We start from the raw sequence: 12,124 nt of genomic DNA, 5'->3' as shown, positions 1-12,124 counted from the left end.
TTCACGAATTATTTGACGCTAAAGTGTTGACAAGTTCTTCGCGTTACGTAAGTGAAAAATTGACTCAACGCTGCAAGGAGAAACTCCCTCAAAATTTACTTTTAAGAGTCGAAGTTACAATCCAAAATTTAAACGTTACTGTTAGGTTTATTGGCGTATTGATAACCTTGTAAATGGCTCAAACATACTGAAAACATTTTCATTAGTTTTTTTATATCTTTATCCTTTGTTCAGTACGATCTTACACATTTCGGGTTTGAACTTTTCGTGGGGAACACGTGCTACAGCTTACACGACGTATTTCAATACATACATACCCAAATGCGACGATCTGATTCGTGCGCGCGACATAGCACTTGATACGCTAACACAATTTTTTTTTTTTTATAAAAAAATTAACTCAAAAACTTTAAAATTTTCTTTCCAGTCCCTGCCCCTACCTCGTGCGACTGGTCTCTGAGTTGTTATAACTGAACTTTTGAAAAACTTGCAGGGAATTGTGATAAGAGGAAAGTGGAAGTAAAATCAAACAGCCTTTTAGCCTTACTTGTTCTTTTAATGATATAATTGTCCATTACAGAACTATGGAGAAACACAAGAATTATATCCTAAACATACAACATTATTATCGAATTATAACCTTGCAACTACATTTATAACACGATAAGATAAGGCCTCCAGTACATGTTGTGCTCAACCTGCCTGTTAATCCTACCTTGCATCTCTGAATCTAGACAACTTGCGGTTTAATTTCAATTGAATGAACTCATAATTGTATACAATGAATGTTAAAGCTTCTTCAATAATTACAAACCATTTAGTTTGTCTTTAAACAACTGAACTCTCCAGTCCGCCTTGACAAAGCTTAATAATGTTAAAGCTGTTTCTTGTTTTAGTAAAAAGTTTAAAGCTTTCGGAGTGCTTCTTTCAAATAGTGAATTCTTACTTGACGTTTCATTTGCAGTTTTAAGTTGAGCATGGAAAGAAATCCGGGATTGCATTGATTTTACCATATACTATTGCGCTCTATGTTTAGCAAATACATCTCGCACCACTCTTTATACCAATCAGATGAAAGACTAAAATCGATCACGTCTGAGTCTCTCTCGTTTTCCCACGACTTTGCTGGTGTCCATGTTCTTACTTTGACTTCTCAATGCAATAGTTTCCTTTCATCTGATTAGCTCTTTTAAATACTCAGCTTTGTTTTTATGACACACTATTAAAATGTGCGCTGAAGCTGTTACTTGCATTTGTTATAGGTAAAAGCTAATACCGCGAACAATAATATTCTCGCGGTATCTGGTCTGTGGAAGCTGTATCCTCTGCTGATACCAGGTGTTGGTGTCGGCGGAGACCTGGGGAAAGGGAAAGCTGTGTTTCCTTCGGGGGGACAGTAATGACCGCTTGGACATGGCTCTGGTAAGAAAATGAAATCGTTAATAAGGCTCATCAATAAGGTCTGTCAAGGTCTAGAGTTTGATACTTCAGGGAAACTCAGATTTCTTCGTTCTCCAAAATTCGTAACAAAACGAGTAACAACCTTCCTAAAAGAAGCAGCTTTTCTTTAAAAGTCAAGTAATTTCATCTCCACCAATGTAAAGCATATTTGAAGATGTATAACCAAACGCATTTAGAGATCTCAAAAGGTAACCTAAGCGTTCGAAAACTGTCCCTGAATGTGTTTGACAAATCTGTCATTAATTAGCCGTTAGTCTCATTGCTCTTTTTTCCGTCTTTTGGAGATTTGTTTGTCGTTTATCCATTTTTGACTTGCAAATTATTTTTTTTGCCTTGCTATGATTAGAGAAGCGGCTGTGTGAGACCCAAAGGTTACTACTAAATTGTCTAATTTTTTTTAGTTTTGAAGTCAATCTTCGCACGAAATGGTTTCGATTCCATGCATCTTTACGTTATGACAAACCTGTTTTTAGGAAAAGATCCTTTGCTGCCTTTATACCATTTTTATATCCAGAGCATGTGTACCGTCCCTCGTCATTCTCAGTCACGTTTATTATTTTCAAGGTAAACAGCTTTCTAGGTTTGCAAATGGTGGTATCCCTTATCATTTTGTGACGATCACCATGTGAAATCCTTGTTCCATTCAACAGCCACATATGAGCGTCAACATGCAGTAATTTACACTTGAGTTCAACAGTTCCATTCAGGTAAGCTGTTTGGCGGTTGTCAGCAATCTTAAAGTATTCCACTTCAGGTTCGTTTATAGGAACTGCGAGGGATTAAGTAAAAATGGTTTAGTCACCAAACATTACAATAAATGGTTTAGACACTTAACGTCACAGCAAATTACGGTGGCTCTCAAGGGCCATCCACCTACAAAAATTTTCATGACTTTATCGCGCGATAAGTTTTGCTGAATCCATTCATTCAAAAAAACTTGCAATCAACATTATCGTGCGATAGATAAACTTATCGCGCGATAGAACAACTTATCGCGCGATAGAACTACTTATCGCTCGATAGAACAACTCATCGCGCGATAGTGTTCTATCGCGCGATAGAACAACTTATCGCTCGATAGAACAACTCATCGCGCGATAGTGTTCTATCGCGCGATAGAACAACTTATCGCGCGATACAACAACTTATCGCGCGATACAACAACTTATCGCGCGATACATATATCTTATTAACCAAGCGCGGGGGCCGTACTGGGAGAATATCGGTCCGAGGTCTTGACAGTACGGACCGAGCGTAGCGAGGTCCGTACAAAAAAGACCGAGGGCCGATATTCTTACAGTACGGTCCCGAGCAAGCTTGGTTAATAAGAGATTTATTATACGACTGAAGTTCAAAGGGACACAAGTGCGGTATCATTCGGGACCATTCGGGAAAGTGCCCGGTCTAATACTTAGAGAATATTGGACCGGCAATAGAGCATTTTGATTGGTTGATTTTAGTTATTGGCCCTCTGACTGCCCGAGTCGTGTAATAAAACAACTTATCGCGCGATACAACAACTTATCGCGCGATAGAACAACTTATCGCGCCATACAACAACTTATCGCGCTATAGAACTACTTATCGCGCGATAAAAAAAGTTATCGCGCGATAGAATGTTCTATCGCGCGATAGAACAACTTATCGCGCGATACAGTGTTCTATCGCGCGATAGAACAACTTATCGCGCGATAGATCAACTTATCCCGCGATAGATAATATTATCGCGCGATAATTTTATTACTAGCTCCCATAGCCCCACGACCATTAGCCCGTGGTCACATCTATAGCAAGATTGCGGACCAAGTTTCGAAGGTGAGTGATTGTCCACGAAATAAAGACTTTTATTTCTAGATTTTTGAGCAAGAGACGGTAATCTTTGGATTAAATCAAATTATATTTCTATGCTATCTTAGTAAGTGGGGTGAAAGATATGAGAGGGACTTTATTGCTCTATATTTGAAAGATTGTTTATGAATATAAGGTGCAGGGATACGTTTTTAAACTATATAAGGTGTATAAGGTGAAAGATTGTTTATGAATATAAGGCATAGAAAGCATAGAAATATAATTTAATTTAACGCAAAGATTACCGTCTCTTGCTCAAAAATCAAGAACAAAAGTCTTTATTTCTTGGACAATTACTCACGTTCGAAACTTGGTCCGCCATCTTGCTATGGATGTGACCACGTGCTAATGGTCGTGGGGCCATGGGAGCGAGTGATAAAATTATCGCGCGATAATATCATCTATCGCGCGATAAGTTGTTCTATCGCGCGATAAGTTGTTCTATCGCGCGATACAGTGTTCTATCGCGCGATAAGTTTATCTATCGCGCGATAATGTTGATTGCAAATTTTTTGAATGAATGGGCTGAGCAAAACTTATCGCGCGATAAAGTCATGAAAACTTTCGTAGGTGGATGGCCCTTGAGAGCCACCGTAATAAATGGAGTGAATGGCACCGAATACTATAGTTTATGGTCTAGACACAAAATATTACCACGTGCCCTAACTTCTTTATCACTACTGTATGAGGTCGAAAATGACAGGAAGATTTATCAGCCATTTTGGACTTTGGACAGAAGAGAACCGCGTGTAAGTATCTTTCGGAGTGGACGTGTGTGTCAATTTACCTTCCTCGGTCTCACAGAAGAGGTAAGAATATCCAGAGGTCTAATGAAGGGGAGGAGACGGCCCTCCCCGGACCCTCCCCCTGGATCCGCTTCTGATCTGTTCCTGTCCGCTATTTATTTTGATAGGAATCAGTTATTAACTATCCTCAGGGAGGGAGGCAGAGAATATTTTTTTGGAGGGATCACGAGGTATAAGGAAGAACGAAGGAGAAATTAGTCGTCGCCATCGCGGTATATGGGGAAGAGGGAAGCTATAACAAAATTGATCTCTTAAAAGGGGGAGGGGTGGGGATAATGAGGATACAGTGGGGGTAACATGGTAATTTGGTAATATCAAATGAGTTGAAATTGTAAATTGGCCACCGTAAAGAGTTAAAAAGCTGACGTTTCGAGCGTTAGTCCTTCATCAGAGTGATTGATGAAGGGCTAACGCTCGAAACGTCAGCTTTTTAACTATTTACGGTAGCCAATTTACAATTTCAACTTAAGTCTCTTAATGAGCCGCGGATTTAGCTAAACAGAGGTAAGAAAAACAGTATCAAACACAATACCCTTGATACGAAGAGAGCATGTGTTATTGACAGTTCCAAACTTGTTAGTGGCTGCACATGTGTATTTTCCTTCATCGCGTGAGCTGGCGTATCTAATTTTCAGCGTTTGACCACAGGACCGTTTGTCAATCGTCACGAAGCTTTTCTTTAGCTCGCTGAGAAATATTCCATTATGAAACCATGTGATATTAGCAAAGGTGCCAGAGATAACCTCACATTCAATTTGCACATGTGCATCTAAGTGTACGTTTTGCCGTGGTCTCAGACAAGTCACCTGAGGCTTACCGTCTATATAGATAAAGAAAATTATATATATGAAACGTTGACACCTACAAAAACATGAAGCATAGACCCTGAGACCGAACAGTTTTTGGGTAGTGTCCGTCTATCTACATAATCAGTAATTGACTTCCCTCTTTTCTTTCAGTCAAACCTTTCTAATGGTAATGGCTTTCCGGCTTTCTCTTAACTCGAGCGTCTTGCTTTTTTTGTTTGTTTGTTTGTTTTTTTAATTTTTTTGACCGACCGACCCTCTTACACACAAGGGAAGGCTATAGGTAAGGAAACGTTCTATGGGGGTTCCCTTCACCAGAGACATCATTAGACCACCTCAGCCATTGCGAGAGTCACTGCGGAACCCACGTTAATTTAGCACTGTAGCATCGAGATTCTTTCCTTGTAGCTTGCGTTGGCCTTTGATTGGACAATCAGGTTACTTAAAGTTTCTCAGAAACCACGCAATTGAAATCACGACATTAATAAGAATTGTATTACATTAAAAGTAGCAACTTATTTCCTGGAATATTTTCCAATTTTTTTTTTTTTTTCCAGTGGTGGTAAAATGCTAAACAAAACTGAATGGAATATCAAACCGCAAGTTATGGAAAATGCTGCCTTCGGGTTTTCTGTTCTCCGGCAGACCACACAAATTTTGATAATTTCGCGATGTTGTGTTGCCGAGGGCGGTTCAGTTGTACAGAGTTTGAAAACGCACGTGCTCGGAGCTATTGTTCTACCCATGAGATCTTTTGTTTAGCCACGTTCCCGTTGCCATCACCGTCGCGGTTTGCTTGAGGTCTCTATTTCTCTTCACATGGTCGATGATTGTGATGGAACGTAACTAGTCTTTTTTAGTTGTATAAAGAAAAATCTAAACTATTGTTTTGTCGTTTCCGGGTTCGGTTCTTGTAATTGACTCGATTATTAAACTTACCTTCTGTTTGGTTGATATCATGCTTTAAACCTAGGGGTCCACAAGTAAACTGAGGATATACTGAAAAGAAAGCAGAAATTCAAGACAATCGAGTTGTAGCGAGTAAGACTAAGGCCCTCTAATTCATGATATTCAATTTTTACCACGAATATATTTTGCGACTTCCTCCTTCAACTGTTATTCATATGGTGTAACCGACGAATCTTTTTTCCACAGGAAATAGGGACTTTAAGCAGTCAGGACGGCAACGCCACGGAAGACGTCGATTAAAAAAGGAGTTTCTACTTTTAGTTATAATTTCGAAAATGGCGGCATGTGTTTACTGTTTCATAGGGCGCCAAACCTCAAACTCAACATAACGCATAAAAGTAACGCATAAAATTGAGGAGATGAATGTTGATTTGCGCTACCTTGACCTTTCTAGCTTATATTTGTATTTCAACTGATTAGCTTTCTCTTTGAACTGTTAAAAACTCCCTTGTGTGACTGGCCCAGTTAAAACCTTTAACATGGTTATCACTACTATTATTTATAATTTATTTTTATTTGCTCATTTATTTATTTATTTAATCGTTGCGTGTGTGTGTGCGTGTGTGTGTGTGTGTGTGTGTGTGTGTGTGTGTGTGTGTGTGTGTGTGTGAGAGAGCCTATACAGTGTCTGTTTAGGTAGCCCGCCTAGAATAGCTTAACTAACTGCGGGCTACAAAAGCCTTTATTTCTTTAATTTAAAAAAAATAAATAAAGTCAATGTTGTTGTTGTTGTAAGTAGCGTTGAGTTCCAAATGTGAATTAAAATAATTTCCCGCTGCGGGTTCGATTCGCAGACGACGCAAATTTTGGTGATTTCACGTTGTTGTTTTGCAAAGGACGGCCAAGAAATGTACAAAGTTTTAGAACGCACGTGCTGGGCTATTGTTCTGCCAATTAGATCTATTGTTTTTCCCTGTTCTCGTTGCCGTAGCCGTCGTGGTTTGCTTAAAGTCCCTAATGATTATTCTAATTTATGAAACTGACATGTAAATTAAACCGTAAGGAACTCTCTTCCTTCGCCAACTCTGTTCACCTTCATTTTAGATGGGAGTTATTGACAATCAGCTCTCTCCTTGAAGTGCACCTAAACCCAAAAATTTTTTTTCGCTTAACGAAATAAGCGTGTTTTTTGGAGTATTTCTGTGCAAAAATATTTTTATTTGCTCAAATCTTCAATTTTCTGTGCCCAGTCAAAATACGGAAAATCGGCCGCCATCTTGCCCCACGACCGAGTTTAAAGAGGAATGGCTCTAGCGGGTAATGTGACGTCAAATCGAGAACACGAAAGTCTGCATTTCACACATTTTCATTTTTTTGGAAAGGTTGTAGTCGATATTGTCCGAAAATATGCCGACTAAGTGTGTTGTAAAAGGATGTAGCAACGTGCGAAATTTGCAAGAGGGTATCGCGCTTCATACATTCCTCATACAACACACCTAGTCGGCATATTTCGGACAATATCGACGACAACTTTCCCAAACAAGTGAAAATGTGTGAAATGCAGACTTTCGTGTTCTCGATTTGACGTCACATTATCCACTAGAGCCATTCCTCTTTAAACTTGGTCGTGGGGCAAGATGGCGGCCGATTTTCCGTATTTTGACTACGCACAGAAAATTAAAGATTTAAGCAAATTAAAAAAATTTTTGCACAGAAATACTCCAAAAAATAAGCTTATTTCGTTAAGCGAAAACAAAGTTTTGGATTTAAGTGCACTTTAAGGTTTTTGTTGAGTCCTTACAGTTAGGTCGTGTTTTTATGTTCAGTCTCCAGCTAGGCGCGGCGAGCTTCGAATTTTAAACCCTTATCGTGCGGCTTCCGGAATATTCCGGGCGCACGTGTTAGTCCATGTGGACGGGTCCCGCAATATTCCGGATTTCCGAACATCATCGTTTTATTGGCGGAGAAGTTCGGAATATGTTGGGTATATATATATAAATTAAGCATCCGACAGAGTGCCGAAGACCCGAGTAGAATAAAAGAGTTAATTAGCATGAAATATATTTTGTTGCGCGGTAACACTGATAAACAAAGATGGCGGCCAATATCGTATTTGTAGATGAAGGAACTATTGATGAAGTTGTCGGCGGAGAGGATAGCGATTTAGATGAAAATACGGATAATTCTGAAAGCGGTGATGAAGAACATGACAGAAGAGAAGAAGACAGTGATGACGAGGCGGACAGCGAAGAAGAAACCGAAGAAGACAACTGGGTCCTTGGCGATCGCATCCCGCGAAGGCTTGACTTCACAGCTGATCGAGGGTTGAATGTGGAGCTTCCTAACAATCCATCATTCTCTGACTACTTTCATCTCCTCTTCCCCGAAAACCTATTCGACGAGATTGCATCCCAAACAAATAAATATGCTACGGAAACAATCGCATCTTTACAGCGAAGAGGTCGTTCACCTCAGCACTCGAGATTTAGAAATTGGCCTGAGGATGGTGTGACAGCTGGTGAGATAAAAGCTTTTCTTGCCATGATCATTGCAATGGGCCTGGTGAATCAAGAGAATATCCAGGATTACTGGTCCATCGACGAGGTTTTATCAACTCCCTTTTCCCCTCAAATTATGTCAAGAGACAAATTTATGAACATTTTAACATTTTTTCACTTGTGTGATAATGATGATTATGTTCCTCGAGGACAGGAAGGGTATGACCCAATAAAAAAGCTTGGCACGATATACAGCGTTGTCACTGGGAAATTTTCAGATGTCTGGAAGCCAGGCAAAAATATTTGCATTGATGAGGGAATGATTCCATTCAGAGGAAAGGTGTATTTCAAAGTGTATAATCCTGACAAGCCAGATAAGTATGGTGTCAAGTCATACCAGTTGTGTGACTCAAGTAATGGATATTGTTGTAGGTTTGAAATTTACACTGGTGTAAACCCAGAACCACTCAGTGCTAAAGGAAAGACATATGACTTAGTCATGAGGCTCATGCAACCTTATTTGAATGCGGGTAGGTGTTTGTATGTTGACAACTACTACACATCACCTACTTTATTTGCTGAGCTCTATAGGCAGAACACTGGGGCCTGTGGAACAGCCAGATACAGGAAAGGTATCCCCAAGCAATTTAAAAGGGCACAAGTGAAAAGAAAAGGTGACAAGTATGTTATGAACAATGGAACTTTGCTGGCAGTTAAATTTAAGGACCGCAGAGTTTTCCAGATGTTGTCATCAGTTCATTCTGTTGCGGATGTAGAAGTTGGCCGAAATCACCCTGGAACTGGCCAACCAATAACTAAACCTGAGATTATCCATGACTACAACAAGTTCATGGGAGCAGTTGACAGATGTGATCAGATGGTGGCCTATTCTTGCTTCAGGCGACGCACCATGAAATGGTGGAAGAAAGTGTTCTTCCACCTGTTTTCCTTAAGCATCCTGAATGCTTACATCCTGTACAAGCAAAGAACCCGGTCACCTGTGCTGCAAAGGACTTTTAGAAGGGAGCTTGTGAAGGAGCTTGTTAGGAATTCTGGCATCTCCCATTCTCTCACTCCGAGAGGCCGCCCAAGGAGGTCAGCCGAAGGCTTAACCTGTCTTCAAGTTGGAGGTCACTTCCCAGAGAAAATATTGGGCACTGGGAAGAAGTCCAACATCACCCGGGCATGTGTGGTTTGCTTTCCTGCCCAAAAGAAGATCTTAAAAAGGGCAGGAGAGAAAAGGAAGAGGCCAGGAAAAGAGTCTAGCTTTCAGTGCAGTGTCTGTAAAGTAGCCCTCTGTATACAGGACTGCTTCCAGTTGTTCCACACTGTTCAGGACTATGTTGCTGCCTACATTCGAAGACACGATGCCAATAATGACAATGAGGATGCTGAAACTAACTGATCATAACCATTATTCATCTTTTGTTTGGTTTTGTTAGGTTTTGAAGTCAATTCAAACACAGAAATACATAAATTTACAACATAGACCCCAACAACTGAGCTGACTGTTTTGAACTAATTCAAAACCGAACAATGTACATAAATTCCTAATTTTGATTATGTGTTGACTTAACAAGTATGCAGTCTTGCTACTGTATTGAGAAAAACAAATGTTGTCACAGACACAGGAATTGTTTTATTAAGCTGATGGACTAGGGCTTAACTCTGATTGCCATTTTAGGCTTGTACAGATAATTTTTGGAAGAAATTGATATGATTTGTTTTTTGTTAATGTATAATTTTAGTCAAGTTTTTCCAAAAGCATGATTTCATAGCTAAAATTTTAAAAGCAAAATAGGTTAAAAGTTTATTGTAATAGAATAATCAGAAAGGCAATTTCTTAAGCTTTAATTTGATATATAGGTTGTTAGGATTTGATGAAATGTAAAGCTTGCACTGCTGATGAAAGGATCAACTGTCGTGTATAAGTGTGTTACTAAAAATAAAGTCAGTTTAGGGGATTGTAACCTGAAGTCGAACTCAGCATGATAAGGGTTTAAAAGAGCTGAATATACATACTGACTAAACTATGATATCTATAGTTCTTTTGCAACCAAAGGAAATCACATACTAGTTCGACTACAAAATTAGTTATACTCAATCTATTCCTTCATGAATTACTAAACGGAAGATGAAGTTGTAACCTGCTTTTGTTTAGGTTTTACAACGATGGTAGCGTTTCCTATGTTCTTTCTTGCGTCATTTAAAATCATTTTGATCTGCTCAGAACTTCTTCTTTGTCTTTATCTGTGGTTTTGTTATGATAGAAAAGACTGCATGTTCAAAAAATTCCTGATACATTCGCAGTCTATTCATGTACAAAGCTTCTGTGTTCTAGGAAACTGAAACTTGTGAGTTGATAACATGACTTTGGGTTTTCTTCCCATACTCACCATCTACGGCTTCTTCTAGTAAGAACACGGAGAAGAAAACGAGAATCCAAAAGTGTAGTTTTTGTCCTGAAGTCATGTTCTTGGTTCCTTTATCGAATACAAGTCTCTCTGACTCAATGTTCGTTTCATTGATCAACCCGCGCCAGGAGCAGCGTTTTACGGAAAGGCGTTTTCGAGAAAAACAGGAAGTTCCTTATTCATAAATAAAGATTTATCAGTGGAATTGTACTATATTTATCTGTCAATCAACAGCTAAACCAATGAAAATTAATGTATTCAAAATGAAAAGCCATGTAATTAAAAGATCTGAGTAAAATTAAAATTAATTTAAAGAGGGCTTAAAATCTAACATCTAGAGCAAGTATTCGAAGGTGAATCGGTAAACCATTCAACTGAACTGCCCTGAAAGGTGACAGGGTCTTCGGCAACCGAAGAAACTGCACGTGGGAGGAAGTTTTAATGATTGAGTTTCGAAACTGTAACAAAGTATATTTATGAATAAAGGCTGATAGTTTCGAAAGAAACTGTTTGGGTAAATTTAGTATATTTAGCCGTAAATCAATAAAAATTAATCATGGTCAGTGGGTTTACTATGAAAAGTGCAGACGCCAATTCACTAACCAAAGAACCGATTAAATTAATCTCAGCAAGTTTAATATTCACTTTATTCGTTTCATTATTTAAAGTCAGTTGCACTGGTCGAGGTTCAGGAATTTTTTATACTTCCGGTTATTCGCTCCAACGAAGGTCTAACGCTCGAAACGTCAGCTTTTGTAATCGTTACGGTGGCCAATTTACCATTTCAACTTTGTTGATATATCCAACTTACGAGCGACTGAAAGCCAGGCCCCGGTTGTTCTAATGTTGGATGACGCTATTCGCTAATGAATCCTTCCAGTGGATAGCATAGTGCATTTGAAGGTTAAATCCCAGGATTATATGTTTTGACAGCCGAAAGTGGAAGTTTATCCTAGTGAGAATCTTTAGAAACAAAACACAGATGGTAAGCACGCGGAAGTAGATTTCCTAAAATAGCTAAAGACTTCTGATTTTTTCCCCGGGGGGAGGGGGAAGGAGGGAGAAGGTGGGGTAGTTGTGTGTTCAAGGGAAATTTTTATTGGCAACCTAAAAGCGAAAAGGCAATGTTTTTTTTTTTAACCAATGACACAGGCGTACTTGGAACAAAAGTAATTATTTTGTGTTGAAGGTAGTCCATGACTTCTCGCATAGTACCTGCGTCGGCAGTGTTGCCCATTGGTAATTTAACCATTACACCAAAATGAATCAAGATACAAAGAGTTCAGCTCTTTCGAACATTTGAACGTCAACGTGATGCTTTTGGCTAATAATGGGAAAGGCGAAAGATGATGTTTCAGTTTAGGTCAGAACACAGGTTGAAC

At 39.2% G+C, this 12,124-nt stretch overlaps 1 protein-coding gene across 1 annotated transcript; it reads right to left on the bottom strand.

Moving 5' to 3' along the window:
- Positions 1–535: 535 nt before the first annotated feature.
- Positions 536–10,903, bottom strand: LOC111333357 (peroxidasin homolog pxn-1-like). Its single transcript, XM_088744991.1, has 5 exons — positions 10,725–10,903; positions 5,861–5,920; positions 4,648–4,935; positions 1,925–2,230; positions 536–1,419 (listed from the first exon to the last, which is right to left on the bottom strand). The coding sequence occupies exons 1-5, from the start codon at positions 10,798–10,800 to the stop codon at positions 1,244–1,246; spliced, it is 906 nt and encodes a 301-aa protein (XP_088601117.1). The 5' UTR covers positions 10,801–10,903; the 3' UTR covers positions 536–1,243.
- Positions 10,904–12,124: the final 1,221 nt, after the last annotated feature.

Source organism: Stylophora pistillata, chromosome 14, assembly GCF_964205215.1.
Source record: "Stylophora pistillata chromosome 14, jaStyPist1.2, whole genome shotgun sequence".
NCBI lineage: Eukaryota > Metazoa > Cnidaria > Anthozoa > Scleractinia > Pocilloporidae > Stylophora > Stylophora pistillata.
Note: the sequence above shows the minus strand (reverse complement) of the source record. Positions and strands in the feature narration are given on the sequence as shown.